At 21.8% G+C, this 20492-nt stretch overlaps 3 protein-coding genes and 1 long non-coding RNA gene across 8 annotated transcripts; 2 read left to right on the top strand and 2 right to left on the bottom strand.

Moving 5' to 3' along the window:
- Positions 1-1381: 1381 nt before the first annotated feature.
- On the top strand, positions 1382-10245 carry lama (phospholipase B domain containing lamina ancestor). 2 transcript variants are annotated; one of them, XM_012493815.3, is made up of 7 exons: positions 1382-1657; positions 6116-6377; positions 7870-8019; positions 8244-8490; positions 8610-8857; positions 9153-9306; positions 9384-10245. In XM_012493815.3, the coding sequence occupies exons 2-7, from the start codon at positions 6268-6270 to the stop codon at positions 10020-10022; spliced, it is 1548 nt and encodes a 515-aa protein (XP_012349269.1). In that variant the 5' UTR covers positions 1382-1657; positions 6116-6267; the 3' UTR covers positions 10023-10245. The 2 variants fall into 2 exon arrangements, with proteins under 2 accessions (XP_012349269.1, XP_003698854.1); XM_003698806.4 differs by having other exon boundaries at positions 9066-9306.
- A 516-nt stretch (positions 10246-10761) lies between these two features.
- On the top strand, positions 10762-16761 carry LOC100864771 (DNA excision repair protein ERCC-6). Of its 4 annotated transcripts, none has more exons than XR_015292362.1 (17): positions 10762-10940; positions 11369-11471; positions 11717-11943; positions 12013-12476; positions 12593-12652; positions 12728-12857; positions 12924-13076; positions 13444-13571; positions 13639-13793; positions 13879-14193; positions 14272-14466; positions 14539-14688; positions 14762-14872; positions 14949-15152; positions 15295-16122; positions 16219-16413; positions 16541-16761. XR_015292362.1 is itself a non-coding variant. In XM_086909355.1 (17 exons), the coding sequence occupies exons 2-16, from the start codon at positions 11379-11381 to the stop codon at positions 16398-16400; spliced, it is 3399 nt and encodes a 1132-aa protein (XP_086765481.1). In that variant the 5' UTR covers positions 10762-10940; positions 11369-11378; the 3' UTR covers positions 16401-16413; positions 16541-16761. The 4 variants fall into 4 exon arrangements, 3 of the variants coding, with proteins under 3 accessions (XP_086765481.1, XP_086765482.1, XP_012349266.2); XM_086909355.1 differs by having other exon boundaries at positions 15295-16126; XM_086909356.1 differs by having other exon boundaries at positions 16219-16761.
- On the bottom strand, positions 13085-14149 carry LOC147657435 (uncharacterized). Its single transcript, XR_015292363.1, has 3 exons — positions 14009-14149; positions 13726-13936; positions 13085-13562 (listed from the first exon to the last, which is right to left on the bottom strand). It is a non-coding gene; the product is annotated as an uncharacterized LOC147657435 (long non-coding RNA).
- Positions 15165-20046, bottom strand: LOC100864892 (uncharacterized). Its single transcript, XM_086909357.1, has 6 exons — positions 19776-20046; positions 19468-19699; positions 18567-18982; positions 17765-18509; positions 17466-17675; positions 15165-17398 (listed from the first exon to the last, which is right to left on the bottom strand). Exons 2-6 carry the CDS (start codon positions 19608-19610, stop codon positions 17194-17196), a joined length of 1719 nt encoding a protein of 572 aa, XP_086765483.1. The 5' UTR covers positions 19611-19699; positions 19776-20046; the 3' UTR covers positions 15165-17193.
- Positions 20047-20492: the final 446 nt, after the last annotated feature.

Genomic DNA, 20492 nt, shown 5'->3' with positions numbered 1-20492 from the left:
ATATATAAAATCTTTATAATAAATAATTTTATCATATATTAATAAATAATTTATTAAATTTCTTATCGAAATAAGACTTATAAATTGACTCAAATAAAAAGAAAAAAGAATAGCAAACTATATCTTGGAAATAATAACTGCATTTATAATTTTTTTACATTTTGTACATTTGTAATACTTTGAATCTTATCATTGGAAAAACTTGTTTTTAATACGCATTGTCATAGAATTCATATGAATAATTGTTATTTGCAAATATTTCGATTAATATAGGATTATATAGGATTATTAATATTTTTTATTCAACAAAAAATTAACTGCTAACTTAAGTAACAATGTTGGAATGTTATATTCTGGAGTTTACATACGACAGCAAATAAATTCCACTGGATTAGCATCATTCCTTGCGTAATCTGATTAAATAGTGTATCTATGTCTTTATTCGGTCATTCACAGTTGCTGAGCGATTAAAATTTTCAATTATGTTCAATTAAAACTCATTAAGTTTCAACAATAATATAAATAACTGTTTTGCTAAACAATTGTACATTAGTTAATTGTTATGTAATAAAATAAAAAATAAAAAACAAAATAAAATAAAAATTATTCTATATTTAATTATAATTATACCAATTTTTAAACATTTTATTCAAAATAATTTTATTTCTTTTTATGAAATTATTAGATATATACCATCATTAATGTTTGAAAGATAAAGTATGTATCATAAACATAAAATGTTTGATAATTGGTAATAAAAAAAATGATCATTTAGATAAATTATTCTTATCTAAAAAACAATTATTTATATAAATTACTTTTGCTAAAATAAAAAATAAACTAAAAATTGATATATAAATTAAACGATTTTTAAAATTTTGTTTTATTATATAGATAATTCATTTTATCGTTAGTACATTCTTAAAATTTTTACAATTCTATTTAGTTTTAATTGCAACATTAGTATTAAACATTTTATTACATATTATTACTACATCTTCTAAATAAAAAATACACTAATAATTTTACAATATTAAAGTCAATAATAAAATATATTTCATATATAATTTATTTTAAATTTATATTAATTTATTCTATTAATTAATCAATTATTAAAATAGAATAATTAATTATTCTATTTTAAATTTATACATTTACATTAAATTAAATTAATCAAATATAAAAGAAGTTTTATTAAAATAAGCCAATTTTTTTTAAAGTTAAAAATTATATAAAAAATATAATCTTATACTTTTAAATAATAACATTAATACAACTATTTAATGCATCTATTTTGCACATAAAAACTTAAAAAAAGAAAAAAAAAGGAATTGATAAGAGCGTATCAATATGAGTGCAGGGTACCACAATATTATGATCCAGCAGTGGCAACGGCATAACAAAGGCGACGCCGGTTGGCTTATGCAGGGTAGAAAGGGAACATACAACTACTCGAAATTCTGGTCGACGGGTTACTGCAGTCGACAGTCGAGAAGCAGCGAGTGCTCGCGTTTGGACTTCAGTGTCGGAGCAACTGGTCCACGTCGTAAAGTCGCGACAAAAAAAGTATATCAAAGGAATGTAATCTCCATACGAATGATTGATTTTTTATCCGTGTTCAACGCGCTTGAATATAAATTCTCTTGCATTACCCACGGTGAGTTATCAAATGTAGAATTATACAAGAAAAAAAAGAATGTATGACTCAGACGCGCACATTGCATCAAATAGAAATATGTGTTCCTTTCGAGACGACTGGTCGATGAATCGTTCACGATTTATAAAAGTTCGTAATTTCAACTTAATCTTTTTACGTGAAATTTTTTTATAAGAAGTTTTAGTTGCTATTTTTCTTTTTATTTATTTTGTTTAATTTTATTTTTTTTTAAAGCGAAGTAGATAATGTAAGTCTATTCACGTGGTAACTTGCTTGCCGCGCTCTTGTATCGTGCGAAGTTGGTTATAGTTTTCTAAATTGCAAATTGTTCGGAGTGAAAATTAGAATTTTTTTCTAATTTAATATAAAAATATGTGCATTATTTTGTTCATATATTTAGAGCAGACTTTATTTAATGAAAATATATATATAGAAATTAAATAGAAATAATTATAATAATAAAATCTAAAATACTTTTTTAAAAAATGATTATGCAGCGTTTTCGATATAAAAATTCATTATTTAGTAAATATTTATTTACAAATTGTTAAATTTATTTAATATATTATTTAATATATTCAATATTCCATAAAAATAATTAAATTTTTTCTCAGATTTTATTCTAAAATTTTTTTTACAATATATTGCTTTTTCTTTGAAATTTTAAAATAAAATCTATGTTATTGTAAGTTATATGTATATATGACTTATTAGCAGAAAATAATTTAAGTTCCTCTTTTCTTTTCATTTACTATTGAAACGCATTTGATTTATACTTTATTTATTACGTTATTTATTGACTACAAACAAAATTTAAAAAGATTTAAAGAGATTAATGTATCTAATATAATATAGTAATATATGCCTATTCAGACCATTTAATAATAATTGAAAATTAATATTTCGCATTAAAATGTATCACAATGACTCACATCAGATTGATAATTGGCGAATGATAAAGAGATTGAACAAATCATGACTATAGATTGATTTGATTCATATGAATTGCATCCATGTGATATTTTTTGACTAATATTTTACAAAAATATTATATAATTCCGCATATTTAAAATAATATTCCTCTATTTTATATTTTTTATCGTAATTAATTATTTTTCTATAGTTTTACAAAAATATTAATTTTTTATTTTTATTGTATTATAATTTTATTTTTATTATAATTATCTTATTATTAATAAAATTTAAATATTTTTTTTTAAATTTTTGCAAAAATTATTTCTAATTCTTGCTTAATAATTTATAATTTGTTTCGTATAATTGTAAAAAGTGTAATTCACATGTTCTTATATATTGATTGTCAATATATCAAGTATCTAAGCAATATAAATAAAATGATTAAATTTAAATATAAATATAAAAACAGTACTTGTTTTTGTTTTTGATAAAAAAATGCTTAATGTTTTATACATATTAAAATGAATATAATTTTCAATAGACAGAGGAAATTGCATAAATATAGATTATTAGAAATTATATATTTATTTGAAATATATTGAATTGAATTTGTGTATACATATAACTTATATATAGTATATAAAATAACAGATAAATTTTTCCGATCGACACACCCACTTTGATAGATCTACTCGATTCTAATTTCATTATCTGCTATTCGATTACGACATAATACTTGATTGATATGATTCATACAATTTATTACTAAATAAATATATGTAGAAAATCTATGGAGAAAGGAAAATTACTATCATTCATATAATATTATTGTTAATATTATCATTTGTATATATATATATATAATATTAATATATTACACTGATATATTTATTTTATATTTAGAACATATTTATAACATATTTATATATAAAGATTTTATCATTTTTTTAAAGTGTTTAAATATATTTTGCATTTATTATATAAATATATATATAAGATATAAATATATCTTAATTCACATTAAGATATATTTTAATTAAAAAAACATATGAAATTATTTTACCAATATTATATTCGATTTATTATAATATCTTTGTTATTAAAAAATTAATATTGTAATGAATATTTTATTTAATTTTTTTATAAGTCCAAATAAGAAGTTTTACAGAGTCAAATTTATTTTTGAAATATCTTAAATATATGCTAATGGAATTCAGTTTTTGACTCACATTATTCGTTAATAATAAATATAATTTACTATAGGAAAAAACAAAAATATTTTCAACGTATATATAATTGATATAGATAGTGATATAGATATGTCGAATATAAGCGAATTCTTGCGATAATGAGAAAATTGGCTCAGTTCTTGTGATCCGTTTTTGAACAATGAAATCATCGTCAACAAGAGAAATCAATAATATACTATATATACTGTAATAAACTAAAAAAAAAAAAATGAATAATATATAAGTATATAATAAAATAGAAAATGAATTGAATAATAGAAATTGGAATATTTATTGCAAAATCAACTTTTATACAAAATATAAATATGAATATATAAAATTAGTTATAGAATTTTGTAAATTTAAAGATTTTAAAATTATTATAACAATACATTTAATTTTTGAAATATATGAATATACAAAATTTGAATTTTGTATTAAAATTTATTTGTTTATTCATAATCACATTTTATTCGAACCATTTAATTTTTTGTAAAATTAGATAACATTTTTATACACATATACATATAATTTAATATATATTATCTATGAAATATTTATAACATGATGCAATATTTAAAAATTTAATGTCACAGTAGTGTAAGTTTGTCTGTTAATATTTAAAAATAAGTAGTATTTTACAATTGCGCAACTTGATATTGATACTTCGTCAAGTAAATGATAATTAAAGAACTAAATGCATCTAATTGCAAATATCAATGTCGCAAAACTCAAGTCTTAACCTTCATCTACAATTTCTAAGATTATATATCTAGAATCTATAGTTTCTCTTTTTTTTAGAAAGGTGTTTTTATAAAAATTAACAATAATTATAAAAATTATAATATAGTTTTATCATAGTAATATTACAAAATATTCCAATTAATAATTAAATATATATCTTTTTACTAAAATATTCTAATTAATAATTAAATATATATTTTTTTACTAAAAATTTTATTATTATTCTTCAGAAAAGCATAAATTTATAAAGCTTGATATTAACAATAAAATTATATTTATTTTATATGTTTTATATATATATATATATATATATATATATGTTTCTTATCACAAATAAAAAAGAATTCAATCTTAACCTTGTTTCTATTCATGTTAGTATAAAATCGATTAAAACCAAATAAAGAAGCAAATAAATGATGGAACATGAGACAATTCATAGAAGGTAAACACTATCCAGTTCTTATGTGATCAAACTCGATTTTTCATCGAAGCAGATATAATAAACTTTATCTTTGATTTAATAATTCTTGTATTTTTTGATAACATTTTATATTATAATATAGAAAAATTTTATTGAATGATATTATCATAATAATTTTAATATACAATTTATTATATATAAAATAATTTACTGCTTATTTAACTATCAATATTGTAACATTAATATAATAATTTTGGTTTTAATATAAAATTATTATATTATATATATTATATTATATCATGATATATGTATACAAAATGTTAATAATAATGTTAATAATAATATTCGTGAAATATCTTTAGAAAATCGATTCTAGCATCAAAACAAATACAAAAGTTATAAAAAGATTTATTGAAGTTATGTGAAAATTAATGAAGTCAATAAAGTTATAATGTTCAGTTTTTATGTAAAACATTATTTTGTTTTGAATTGAGTTGAAAATTCGAAAACTAAACGGACATTTGAAATGAAAGCTTTGATGTGTTCTTGCAGAAAGTTTGAAAGCAATTGATATTTGTTTTTCGCGTCTAGGATTGATAAGATAATGAAATTTCCTTTGGATTTGGCCGATCAGGACTGCCAAGGATTAAGGATTAAGGAGAAGAGAAAAACCTGAATTTAGCAATAGCAATTCGCTTTCGAGATGAAAAATTCTAACGAAACATGTGATCTGTATATTGCAATTAACAGTTTTGTTAAAAATAACTTTACTATTTCTCTTCATAAATCTTGTGTTTGCATGATGATAAATGCTTCTTTTATTTCAAAGCTAGCCACTACAATTGATATACAAAAGCCGATTGAAGCTTATTTATGAAATTATAAGCAATTAAAGTTCCCATTAAATGAAGCAAGATGCAAATAGAATAAAATCGCTCCGTTTTTGTTATATCGGCACTGCACTTTGTTGCCATCTCGCTTCATCTTATAAGTTAATTAATAATTTTTTTTTATTTTTTATTTTTCCAAAATCAAATGATGTCTCACAAATATACTAACAATTATATATTTAAGTTATCATATAAAAACTAAATCACCTAATGATTATTCTAATTGGTTATCCTAATTAAAAACTCTTTTTGTTTCTAGTGGCCACGAAACAAGCGCATATAGGCAATTATTGAAACGCCTGAGGAAGTCGAAGATCAAACTTCTGTAATCGATGGGTTGAGAACGCGAAATTCGTGCTTTTCAGCTTTTTTTTCTTCTTTTAACCAAGGTGTATAACTTATCAATGAGTCATGCTGAAAGTAGTAGGAGCTTCCTGGCTGCAGACACGCATCTCTACTTACATTCTCGTCGCCGTAGCTTTGCTAGGAATTGGAGCCATAATTCTTAGTGAATTTGGACAGTAAGTTTATTAATTCATTATAAATAATATTATTAATTTTATATATTTATAACATATTTATAAATTTAAGATTAATATAAATTATTTTAAAAAATGGAAAATATAAGTACAATACAAAAAAAGTATACAAATGAAAATATAATTCAAAATATAATTTGAAAGAGAATTTGAAAAATAAGAATATGTAATATTACTATTAAAAATAATAATGTAAAAAAATAATGGCAAAAAATGAAATAAATATGAAAATTTATAAAATATAAATATAAAAATATAGAAAAAATATTTTTAATAAAATTAACTTTAATTGAAAAAAAATTCTTCCTATAAAAAAAAGATGACAATTCTATGTCTATGCATTGCATCTATGTCTTCCAATGCAATTGCAACACATCTCTTCAATGAAATTAAAATTCTTTCAAAGAATGAATATTCTTTCTCGCAAGATTAATATTAACGTATCATAATTTTAATTCTGTTTTATACTTGTAAACATGTAAAACGTATGCAACAAGTTGCAACGTTTGAAAACATCATTTTTCAACAATAATTAGTTATGGGCAAAATTTAATAATTGAAGTTACAAATAAAGTTAGTTCGATAAATTTTTGTTTAAAACATAATAATAATCGCAAATAATTGTAATCCTAAATGGCCAAAATATATGAAAAACAGATAACTATAATAGCTAAATGAGTAAATATTATTCAAATATTTTAATAAGTAATTACATAAAGTAACTTTATCCGAAAATTTTAATTAATTATTTTTTCAACTCTGGTAGTAACGAACTGGATGAGACCGGTCACGATATGGGATCGAGTAACGCGACGTGTGGCTTCTCGAATTCGTTTCTTGCTGCTATCGTAGTACGACTGGTGCACATACTCTGTTTCCGAGGTTCAAATACTTTTGCGTACTCAATATATTTGTTTATCTTGTTTGCCGCGTGCACAACAGATAATACAATTTCGTCGAACAGATAATAAAAGTTACTTTATATATAAGTATATTTATTTTGAAATATGTTCGTCGTTGTTATTTACATTGATTATTATCATTACGTGATATAAATTGGCTTGAACATAGCTTTAAATTAAATTTTTTAAATATTATTTTATATATTATTTTTTATTATTTTATTATACATGCTATTTTTTATTTAATTAATTATTGATTTATTATTATCCTTTTATCACGAATGCTTATTATATTCTTATTGATTTTTGATAATTGATTTTAATAATATTTTTGAAAATTAATATAAAAAATAGCATTCATTAAATAAAAATTTATTGTGAGATAAACATATATATTATATAAAAACTTAAAAAAATTAAATATTATTAATTTTTTCTCATAACATTTTGATGAGTTATAAAACTATAATTTGTCTCATAATCAATAGTCATTACATATATAAATGTAATATAATTATATTTTAAATTATATTTAATATAATTAATATAATTAAATTTTTGCATATTAACAGTGTCGAACAAGATGGAATCTATTCAGCTACTGTATTATGGAACCGTAAAGGAGGATATCGTATTGACTTCTGGGGCCAAGGCAATGATCTAACTGCTGTGCCATTACATGCAGCTCGAGCTTATTATAAAACTGGAATCTTCGAATATGGGTAGGTCAATGCTATTACATCTATTCATTAGATAAAATTAATAGATCAAATGTGTATACGTATACTATAAATATGAATAAAAAGAAATTCATTAAAGTTCATATAAAAATATTTTATTAATAAATTTTTTTTAATTTCATTATGCGTGAGTAATATATATATATTATAAAATTTATGAGAGAAAAAGAGAGAGAGAGAAAATAACAATTAAAATAATTTTTTAGATGGTCCTATATCGAAATAGAAACATCGTCAAAATATCCAGACACTGTACAGGCTTATGCTGCCGGACTTTTAGAAGGTAGTCTCACTTGGCAATTGATTCATCATCATTGGTACAATACCATAAGACTAGAATGCGAAGCAAAACCTATCGAATGCCAAAAATTAATGCGATATCTTCGAGATAATGCTGCTGTCAATCGTAAACGCGCTGAACTGAAGGAATCTACTGATTCTTTTTGGCATATGGTATACAACTAATCATCATTTTCAATTTAATTTTCATTATAATCAAAAAAATATTTAATATAATACAATTATTGCATATAATGAAATATTGAAAATAATTAAAATTAATTTTTGCTTAGGTACGATTATTTTACGCTCAATTAGATGGTTTAGAAGCTGGTTGGAAATTTGCTGTACGTCGAAGTCGTGTATCGGCCTCATTAGAATCAGAAGATTTTCTCTGGCTTGCCTTAGCTTCTGATTTATCTGGTTTCCAACAAATATTCAATATTTCTGATTCTTTAGTAAGTTCCATGATCTACTTCAAATCGTTTCCAAGAGAAAATTCAGGACCATTAATTGCAATTAGTCATCATACATCAGCATCGTAAGTGAATTATCATCTGATTGTTCAATTTTTATTTAAAAATTTTAAATATAAACTGATGAGTTTTGCATTTTAAGCGACAAGGATAATTATAATAAATGTAGGTATAATTATATAAATAAATTCCATCAAGTATATTCAAATAAACAATTTTTTAAATAATTAAAATTAATACAAATAAATTAAAAATTTATTTTTGATTTTGTAGATATACTCAAATGTTGAGACTTTTAAAAAAATATACATTTGGTTATCATATATTACCTGTAACAAAAACTGCTGCATTAATTCCTAGTCGATCGATTGTGATGTCATCTTATCCTGGAGCATTGTCATCTCGAGATGAATTCTATTTAATAAATGGAGAAAATCGTGAATTGGTTGTTACCGGAACATCTTTATTAGTGACAAATCGAACTGAATGGAGCTTTTTATATCCGGATGATTATGTATGAATTATTATAACTATTATATAAATATTTTATATACAAAAATTAATTAATAATGCTAATAATAAAAAATATAGGTAATGCTAACGGTAAGATTAATGGCGGCAAATCGATTAGCAACAAACAGTCAATCTTGGTTTAATACATTGTCCTATCAAAATGGCGGCGCTTCTGCACTTCAATGGATAATCTTCGAACCACGTTCCATGACATTATTATTAGTGGAACAATTACCAAGCATTATTATTCCTATGAATTACACTGAAGAGTTCAAGAAAATCGGTTTTATATCTTATATTGGAATATCAAACTTTAAAAGTACTAATGACATCGTACAACCTGCCAAAAAAAATTTAAATCTCTGGGAAACTCGTTTAACGTGTTTACAAAAAAACATCACTACATTTGAACAGTTTCGAAACATGATGCGTGGATGCAGCCAGGAAGGTTGCACTGCTGTAAACGAAAAGACAGATTATTTGCAAGAATTAATGTTTCGTGGAGATTTAGAGGATGTGCCTATACCATACGGTATTATAGATACAAAGATTTTAACAGTCGATGTAAATGGTTTCAAAGGTTTCGAAGCTATTTCCGGACCATCGCAATCTCGAACACCATTCAAATGGTCACAAAGTTTTCCTAATATTTCACATGTAGGACATCCAGATATTTTCAATTTCGAAAGTGTTACACCAAAATGGGTTTGGATTTAATTGGATTTAATTAATCACATTAAAATTTTATTTGATTGACACTTTTTCAAACTTTTTAAAGATTTTTTAAAAAACTAAAAACTAAATTTTTCATGAATTTTTACCAAATGGATTTTTAGATAGAATTTTTTTACTGTATTATAATATTTAAATATTTTGTAGCTGGCTCATATGTTAGCCACCTATGGTGAAATGTTAAAAAATAAAATAAAATGAAATGAAATTTTATTACATTTTACTAATGTTACTCCAAAATCCTTATTCAAATATTAAGTAAAATTGTATTATCAAATATTTTTCTATAAAATTTAATGCATATGCAAAAAAAATATCTTTGAAGGATTCTAAATTCTAAAATAAAGTAAATTCTAAAATAAATTTAAAAGTTAATATGAAAAAATATTGAAAAAAATTCATCAATATCATATCAGTATCATTTGATTAAAATGAAACTTAGATGCTTCAATAAAAAATTAAAAAAAATAATATATAATATGTATACGTTACTCATAAATATATACTTTAAATATACAAAATAAAAAATATTAAAAATTTTGCTTATTTAATATTATTAAATATTATTAAATTAATAATAATATATTACATATTATATAAACAATATATTAATAAATTCACTACATATTATGTTGCAAAATTTTAATAGAGTTGTTCATCTCAAACGATATGAATATACTTTTTTTAAATTTTTTATTAGGACGCTCGACTATGTAACAATTGTGTTATTACGATACGGTACTGCTAACGGATCAGCTGATTGTGAGATGTTTTATTCTACCTTCTAAATCGTATTTTATTTTGTGCAAAATTAGATTGTTTATAATGTAAAAAAATATCAGTTGACATTTTTATACATCAACTTTTACTTTTATTTCGATATCTAGAATTAATTTTCTAAAGGTGTTTCAAATTTTTATAAACATTTTATATACATATGTATTTTGTATTTTATGATTTCTAATTCATATGAGAATTTATTAATAGTAATTTCTATAAATTATTTTTATATTTTTAATTTAATAAAAAGACAAATTTAATACTTGTGTGATTATACTATCAAAAATAACTTAAAATGTCAGTAAAATTAGATATGATAGATATATAAATATACAAATTTATGTGAATCACGTTATACAATTTAAAAAAAAGATTATTTTTTAAGTGAAATTAATTTATAACTATGATATATATATATATATAACATACATACATATGTATATAATATAATGCAAATTTATATAATAAAATATATTTTAAAATTTTATATTTTTTAATTTCATAATGTTTTTGATAATTGTTTATCATAAATATTATTATGATAATGTAAGATATTTGATCATGGAGAATAATGATCAAAAGCAAGTTTCTAATAATAAAAAATTAAATGATATACATGTGAATGAAAATATGGATGACAATTTAATGAAAAAGGTTAGGCTATAGAATTTGTTGTTGTAATATTAATATTTCAAAATTTTTATAAAGACAGTATTCTTTATAAGTTTTCCTATTTAATTTATGATATATTTTATTTAAAATATAAGATATAAAAATTTTCTAATTTTTATATTTAAGAAAATTGGATGTATATTATTACATTATGTAACATTTAAAATTTCTTTATTTATTTTATTTTTTATTCTTAATAATAATAATAATAAATATATATTTTTAAGGTTTTATCTGTCAGAAGTGAAGAAAGCATTCTTCATCAAGTATCAAAAGAAATAAATGATTTTATGAAATCAAATGTATATCCAAGAAGGAATACAGAAGAATTATATATTAATGAAAATAATATTATAAATTATTCAAAACAAAAAGAATTAGAAAAACAAGTTTTAACTGGAGAAATTACACCATTCACAGCAATTGAACAATCTAACTTAACAATAACTAAAGGGTATATGATAATATATAATAATTTTACAAGAAAAAATAATAAAAATTAAATTTAAAATTTCTTTTTTAGGATATTTAATAAATCTTCTTGTTTACTTAATCTTGAAAAATATCTTCAACAACAAGCTGAACTTGCTAAACAAAAAAAGCAATTGAAAGAAAATTCAAAAATATTTAAACATAACATTAATCATGTAGTGTCAACTAAAAAACCAAAATTATCAAATACTAGCTTTAAAAAATGCAGAACTTTAAAAAAAATAAAATTCAACGTCAATAAAAGGAAGTTAGTTTCTGAATTTAAAATAACGAAAAATTTAAATGAAACCAATGATATTAATTATGAAATAAAATCTCACATTGAGAATTCTACCAAAGAAACCAAGCATTCCAAACATGTATTAATTTCTTGCAAAATATCTATAGATAATACTAAAGAAAAATCAATTAAAAATACAACAAACAATAAATATATAGATGTAATAAGTGATTCAGGAAGTGAATATGTACCAAGTGATGAACAAATTGAATCAGGTGAATATTATTACTAGATCAATTCAAAATTTGATATTAAATATTTTAAAATTAGTTTTTTTTATTAAATTCTTTTTATAAATGAAATATATGTTTTTTTTTTAATTTTATAAAAGATGAAGGATCATCATGTAAAAAAAGGAAATCTTTTACAAAATCTGTTCATACAAAAAGAGGTATATATTATGATATATTAAAATTATTTATTATAATATATAATTTTTATTAATAAAAAATTATGTGAATTTTAGTTTTGGATGATGGTGATGAACAGATATATAAACAAAGGATAGAAAAAAATGATTATTCAAAGAATGAACCATTACATAAAATAGATAATTTGTTTAAGGTTCCGCAATCTATATGGAAAAAATTATATAAGTATGAATAATTATAATAATAATTAATATTTTATTTATATATAAATTTATGTATTAATTTTTTTAGATATCAGAAAATCTCTGTACAATGGTTATGGGAATTGCATCTTCGTAGTTTAGGAGGATTATTAGGTGATGAAATGGGTTTGGGAAAGACTGTTCAAGTAATTGCATTTCTTGCAGGATTAGATTGTAGTGAATTATTATCCGATGGTGGAAGGTAAATAATTTTTAGTGACTAATTATTTCAATTTTATTTTTTAATTACAAATTCAGAATCATTCAATACTGTTCCTCAATGGTTTTTTTTTAAAAAACGTTTATAAAATTCAACACTATATACTAAATTCTGACTAAATAATATTTTTCATAAAAATGCAAAAATAAATTCATGCATTAGCATTTGAAGTGTAATTTTTTATATCTAAATAGAAAACATAAAATAAAAAATTTACTAATTAATATTGTAAAATTTGCATTAGTATTTTCTTATTGTTTATAGTAGTATTATATAATAATATATATTGTTTATAATAATTATTATATAAATTCATAATATTTAATTAATAATAAATACTTATTCACAGATTCAGAGGATTAGGACCAACTATCGTTATTTGTCCAGCTACATTAATGGAACAATGGGTAAAACATTTTCATGAATGGTGGCCCCTTCTTAGAATAGTTGTTTTACATCAATCTGGAACTTATAATGGTAAGAATATCATATATATAAAATATAATATTATTTATTATTTTTATAATATTAATAAACATTTTAGGTAATTTAGAATATTTGATAGACTCATTAAAATCTGGTGGTATAATAATTACTTCTTATTCTGGTATGCTTAAACATAAAGACTTACTTGTATCTAATCAATGGCATTATGTTATACTTGATGAAGGCCATAAAATAAGAAATCCACAAGCAAAGGTATATACTTTTTCAATTATATGTTCAGTATAACTGTTCAATTCAATTTTAATTATGAAAGTATTGAAAAATTACATTATTGCAGGTCAGTAAAGCAGTAAAGGAGTTTTCTACACCACATCGACTTTTGTTAACTGGTAGTCCTATGCAAAATTCCTTAAAAGAACTGTGGTCTCTTTTTGATTTTATTCTACCAGGAAAGTTAGGAACTTTACCTGCATTTCTAGAGCATTGTGCAGGTCCTATAACTCGAGGAGGATATGCTAATGCTACACCTCTTCAGGAAGCTACAGCACTTCAGGTTGCTATGATGCTTAGAGATGCTATTACACCATATATGCTCCGAAGGACAAAAAATGATGTACAACATCATGTTAGTTTACCAGAAAAAAACGAACAGGTTTATAACATGTTATATTATTAATTAATATTAATAATTCATAATTTCTTATTTCAATTCACATATATTTTTTTCTAGGTTTTATTTTGTAGTTTAACAGAAGAACAAAAGAAGCTATATAAAAAATATTTATGTTCTACAGATGTTAGTTTCATTTTACATGAAAAAAATAATATAGAAAATGGAAAATATAGAGCTCGTCTTTTAATAGCATTATCAGCGCTCAGAAAAATATGTAACCATCCTGATTTATATCTTTACACAAGTCCAATTGTAAAATTTGAATTTTATATCATATATTGCAATATTATATCATTCATTAGATTTAATTAGACTTTTATTTAGGATTCTGATGAAGACATTGATATATCAAATGAAACATTGGAGAAATTTGGATATTGGAAACGTTCTGGCAAAATGATAGTAGTTCGATCTCTTCTTAAAATTTGGAAGAAACAAGGACACAGAGTACTTCTTTTTACTCAAGGAAGACAAGTAAATAAATTATATAATTATTTATTAAAAAAAACAAATTAAAAAATAATTTATGACCATTTTTGATTTACAGATGATGCATGTTTTAGAATCTTTGGTGCAAAGTGAACAATACACTTATTTAAGAATGGATGGAACTACTCCTATGTCACATCGACAAGAAACAATTCGTTCATTTAATAGAGTGTGTATATTAATAAATAATAAATATAGTTTATTAATATTTTAAGTTAGTTTATAATTTTAAATTTTTCATGTAGGATTCATCATATTTTATTTTCCTATTAACTACACGTGTTGGGGGTTTAGGAGTAAATTTAACAGGAGCAAATCGGGTAGTTATTTATGATCCAGACTGGAATCCAGCAACTGATGCTCAAGCAAGAGAACGTGCATGGAGAATTGGACAAAATAAAAATGTCACTATCTACAGACTTATTACTGCTGGTACTATTGAAGAAAAGGTAAAATAATAATTTTTCTTTTTCCTAAACATTTTTTTATTAAATATTAACAATTTAACAACTAAACAAACATTCTCAAACATTTATTTATTTATTTTAATAAAAATGTTTATTTCTGTGAAAAAATTCTATTTTGTTTCAGATTTATCACAGACAAATATTTAAAATACTTCTTTCAAATAAAGTCTTAGAAGATCCACGACAACGTAGATTATTTAAAACTAATGATTTAGTTGAACTTTTTAATTTCAATGAATCTACTGATGATCATTCTAGTGAGTCTGATCAATTATTTCAAGAATCTAGATTAATTCCTTCGATTAATAAATTTTCATCTAATAAAATTGAAAAAATGCAAAAAATGGCAGCCAAACTTAGCAAAAATATAAGTCAAAATGTCCCAAAGTATGTACCTGCGACACAAATAACTGTTTCAAACAATAATTGTTCTTCAAGTTGCTATAATAATAATATTGATCAAAATATTAAAATATGTAAAAATAATTTAACAAAACAAATCATCAAAAATGAAAATATACTTTTTTCTGAAAATCAAAAAAATGATAATAATAAAATTATAGAGAATAAAATTGCAAAAAATATTGAACACAATACAAATAACACGATTAATAAACTAGAAAATAAAAATTATATTTTAACAAACAAGTCAAATTCTAATATTAAAAAAAATGAAACTATTGTACAAAGTGATTCCAATATAACCAAAGTTTCATATAAAAATAATCAAATGATTTTATCCAATGTAAATAAAAATGCATCTTTAAAATTAAATAAGACGCATAAAAAAAAAAATAAGAAAAGTTCAATATCAGAAAATCATACTGCTTCAGCTTTATTTGAAGGAGAACGTATCTCACATTTAATTGGACGACGTCTTGGATGTTCGCTAACAAAAGAATCTAAGTCAATTGAAGATGATCAATATGTTTTAGAAAAGTTATTTGCTAAAGCGAGTAATTGTTGCTTATCATATAAAAAATTTTATTCTTATATAAAATATTTATTCTTATATAGAATAATAAACATATAAAATAATTTTTTCTAGATATAACATCTGCTTTTCAACACGAAACAGTATTATCAAATTCAAAATATAATTCAGATGATAAAAATCCGATGCAACGATTAGCGCGTGAAACAGCGCAAGAAAATATGGATAATATTCGTAAATCTCGGAAATGGTGTTGGAAACCCACATGGAATTCTACATTATTAAAAAATAATTAATTTTTTGTTGTAGGTAATTAATATTTAAATTTAATCTGTTATATGTATATTTTATCAGAAGTTATTTTATTTAATAATTTTGAATTTTCTATTAAACAAGTGGAAAAGAAATTAATATTGATTTAAATTTGTACTCACAGAAAAATAACTGTTTAACAAGAAATGGATATATGTACAATGAACATTTAGAACTTAAAGAATTTTTTCCTAATAATTCATTTTAAAATAATTTTTTATATTTTTGTAATTTTATTTTCTTTAATTTTATAAAAAAAATATTATGTTTATATTTATAATTATTTCTTATTTAAATATTAAATTATTTTTGTACATTAAATATAAATGTATGAATAGTTAGAAACAAGGAAGTTTTTTCATTATGATACTGTCATTCCCTATATTATCTATATATATATATATATACACACATATATACTCAGGCACTTATATGTATAAAAGGTGAATTGAAACTTAAGAAATGTAACGTGTAATATTTTCATGATCAAAAAAATACTACTATTTTTTTAATTAAATTTTTCAAATATTTTTTACTTATGTTACTAACTATAACACTTTGGTGTATATGAATTACTATAATTTATTATTAAGTAATTGTAATTAAGTAATTAAACAATTAAAAAAAATTTGTGAAAATATTTTTTATCGAAAATTTTGTATACTCATGTATATATTAAACATATATGAATATACATATTTATATATTTCATGAGTATATTTAACTTATTAATAAAAGAAATTTCTTCATAAAATATTCTTTTTTACCTTTTTACATTCAATACCTTAGAAATTCTTGAAGTTTAGGACCATTTCTACCTAAAGGATCTTCAGGAAACATAACATAATTCCCTACAAATGTTGGAGTCAATAATCGTTTCTCGATTGTTTCGCGCCATTCAGGTTTTTCATTATATAGATCTCTATATTGATCTAAAGAAACTACAATACCTCCACACATTGTTGCATATTCTAATATAAATCTAGAAATGATAAAAATATTATTATATAAACTAAAATAGTTCATATTATTAAGAAGATAAAATTTACCGATCATCGTAAGGAGTTATCCGTTTACCACCGATAAAACGACTTGGTGTAAAAATTACTATTCCATCTGCATACATCTTTTCAAGTAATGGATGGTTTGTTGATCTCCTATATAATGGTACAAATACTTTTACAATATGACCTCTTTGTCTGAAATAATTTGCAACTATCATAATTCCTTCTTCTGAAAATGTTTTACCATTTTTATGTCTAAAATATTAAATTTATGTTATATATGTGATTAAAATAAATAAATTAATAAATTAAAATAAATTATTAAAAAGTTAAAATTATCATACGCCATAGCTATATTGTTGCCATCAATTACTATTTCCCTTAATTTATTACATGGTTGTGTAGATGATCCAACTGTAGATAATTCAGATCTATATAGTTCAAATCTGGATCCAATATTATTTGTTTTAAATGCAAATGCAGTTTGAGGATTATACAGAATTGGTACTGTACATCTGGTAGATGTAGTAGATGTAGTATATTTATTAAATGTAGTAGGTGTAGTAAATTTAGAATATTTAGTAAGTGTAGTAGATGTAGTAGTAGATATAGCATATTTAGTAAATGTAGTAGATGTAGTAGATGTAGTAGATGTAATAGATGTAGTAGATGTATTAGATATAGAATAATTCAATATTCGTCGTCTAAGATTCCTTAATCTTTGAGGTGTTTTTGGTTTACTCATTATAATGTTTTTACTTATATTATGAGGTTTAGGAAGTTTCAAACCACTTTTACTGAAAGGTAGATAATTAGGATTTTCCATTTCATCTTCTTTTTTTTCTTCATTTTGTGCATCATTTTCTTGAACATTTTTTTTATTTTGCTGTGATATTATTTCCTCGTCACATTCTAAACAACTAAGATTCTTTGGATCTGGAGTACTATCTATCATAAAAATTCTATCATTTTTCTCTTGATCTATAGTTCTTACTTTTTCTTGATCTATAGATGGTGGAGGAGTTCCTGTAGATGACCATACTACAACAATGTCATCTGATCCTTGAGTTATATAATCTGAGACTGGAACTATAAAAATTTAAATTACAATAAAAAAATATATTTGTTTTATAATAAATTTTTTACCTCTGTTTTCATCATCTAAATCTACAGTTGTAATTTCTGAATCTTCTGTATCAGATATTAAAAGACAAGATGAATTATTTTCTGATAATGCAACAATATTTTTTTTTCTTCTTTTTCTTGGAGGTTTTTCTATTTCAATTTTTGTTTGATTTAAAATTTCATTTGAATTACTTTGTGTATTTTGCTTATCATTTATTAATATACTTAAAGATCTCTTTTTTGTTTTTCTTTTTTTTTTACAATTATTTTCATCTGCTTTGTTATTTGATTCACTTTCATTATCACTTAAAATAATTATGGTATCTTGTAAAGATTTTTCTTTTGCAGAAGAAATAATGTTTTTTTTATTCCTTGTGATCTGTTTAGTTTTACGAATTAATTTGTTTAATGTTTGTGTTTGTTCTCTTTTTTTGTTGCTATAATTATATAAGGAACTTTTATATTTTTTATTTATATTACATAGGATTTTATTCACATTACATTTTTTTTTACATCATAGATTTTTCCACAAAATTTTATCTTTTTTTTACGAGTAAAAATTAAAAAAAAATATTATTGAATAAGACTGTTTTGAAAAATTATAACAAAAATAACAATAATCTTTTGTTCAATACATATTAGTATTGTCAATATATATTTAATATATTTATACAAATAATATATTTACTTGCTGATCTTTATAAATAGATAATATGATTTGTGTTAAAAATTGAACTGATAATATATTTTTATGTGTTATTGAACAAGATATTAATCCATAGCTATTTTATAATATTATATAACATTTAAATATGATATTTATGATTATAAAACATTTCTTTTTTATTTTTATTCGTAGAATATGCTAGTTAATTTTTGTGGAAAATTTGACTCTGAATAAATTTCTTTTTTTTTTTATTACCTTAATTGAATATACTTCAATGGTCTTTCATAGAATGTTCGTTTTACATTTTTTCTTGACTTTTTTATTCCTAAAGGGGTTTTTTTCTTTGTTGACTTTGGAGATACATTACAAATTATAACAGAGTTATTCAAAGTACTCATTTTAAGATTAATACTTTTTTAATATGTCATTCTAAATGTTAACATTTATATTTTATAAATAATGTTATAAACAAAATATGAAACTGTTCCTTAAACAATATAAAAAAATTTGAAATATTCCTTATTAATTATTTAAAAAAAATTGGTCGTAAATTCGCTACTTACGGTTGAAGTATAAAATAAATTAACACTTGTAAATACGTTGATGAAAACTGTTAATAATTATATAAATATATATGTAATCAATATTAAATAAATTATTTTAAAATTTTTATTAATTTTGTACATTTTTAATCATTTTTCACGAAATTTTTTATAAATAAAGAAACAATTATATTTTTCTGTCATTAAATATTATTTAACCTCCTATAAACTAACCAGAAAATATCATTAGTACAATACAAAAGTTTAAACAGCTGAAAATTTCCCTATAAAGTATACAATCAATTATATTTGTATAATGAAACTTATTTTATTTTTCTCTTTCTATTCTTTTAATGATTGAAATTTATATTTTTTTATGTTATTCAATTATATAAAATTTAATTTCATAAAAACAATATCTTGTCTTAATATTTCATATATTTATCTTCTCTTATTATGCACCAAAAAAAAAAATTAATAAAAAAAATAAAAAATAGAAACATTATTATATATTATTCGAAATAAAAAAAAATAGAATTATTGTAATTATTATTATATATTATGTTATATGTTATAAATTAATATATTTATACATAGTTATGAAATATTATTACAATTTAAAAACATTAATAATAGATGACAATAAATGTACAATATTAAAATTAGTTATTATTAAAATACTAAAAAAAAATAAGAAAAGAAAAAATATGAAAAGTCGTATGTGAAAAAAATCAAAAT

This window comes from Apis florea, unplaced genomic scaffold (genome assembly GCF_048593485.1).
Source record: "Apis florea isolate Af1SG1 unplaced genomic scaffold, ASM4859348v1 contig_3158_pilon, whole genome shotgun sequence".
In the NCBI taxonomy this organism is placed as follows: Eukaryota; Metazoa; Arthropoda; class Insecta; order Hymenoptera; family Apidae; genus Apis; species Apis florea.
This window is presented reverse-complemented; position numbering and strand designations above follow the sequence as displayed.

What these genes read in the sequence shown, in the direction of transcription:
- lama (XM_003698806.4), top strand. Translation starts at nt 6,268, where the DNA reads ATGCTGAAAGTAGTAGGAGCTTCCTGGCTGCAGACACGCATCTCTACT. An exon ending in ATTCTTAGTGAATTTGGACA is followed by an intron (nt 6,378 to 7,869) that starts GTAAGTTTATTA and finishes GCATATTAACAG; the next exon opens with TGTCGAACAAGATGGAATCT. An exon ending in CTGATTCTTTTTGGCATATG is followed by an intron (nt 8,491 to 8,609) that starts GTATACAACTAA and finishes ATTTTTGCTTAG; the next exon opens with GTACGATTATTTTACGCTCA.
- LOC100864771 (XM_086909355.1), top strand. Translation starts at nt 11,379, where the DNA reads ATGGAGAATAATGATCAAAAGCAAGTTTCTAATAATAAAAAATTAAAT. An exon ending in TGATGAACAAATTGAATCAG is followed by an intron (nt 12,477 to 12,592) that starts GTGAATATTATT and finishes ATTTTATAAAAG; the next exon opens with ATGAAGGATCATCATGTAAA. An exon ending in CAATTCGTTCATTTAATAGA is followed by an intron (nt 14,873 to 14,948) that starts GTGTGTATATTA and finishes TTTTTCATGTAG; the next exon opens with GATTCATCATATTTTATTTT.
- LOC100864892 (XM_086909357.1), bottom strand. Translation starts at nt 19,610, where the DNA reads ATGAGTACTTTGAATAACTCTGTTATAATTTGTAATGTATCTCCAAAG. An exon ending in GGCAACAATATAGCTATGGC is followed by an intron (nt 17,676 to 17,764) that starts GTATGATAATTT and finishes TTAATATTTTAG; the next exon opens with ACATAAAAATGGTAAAACAT. An exon ending in ATAACTCCTTACGATGATCG is followed by an intron (nt 17,399 to 17,465) that starts GTAAATTTTATC and finishes TATCATTTCTAG; the next exon opens with ATTTATATTAGAATATGCAA.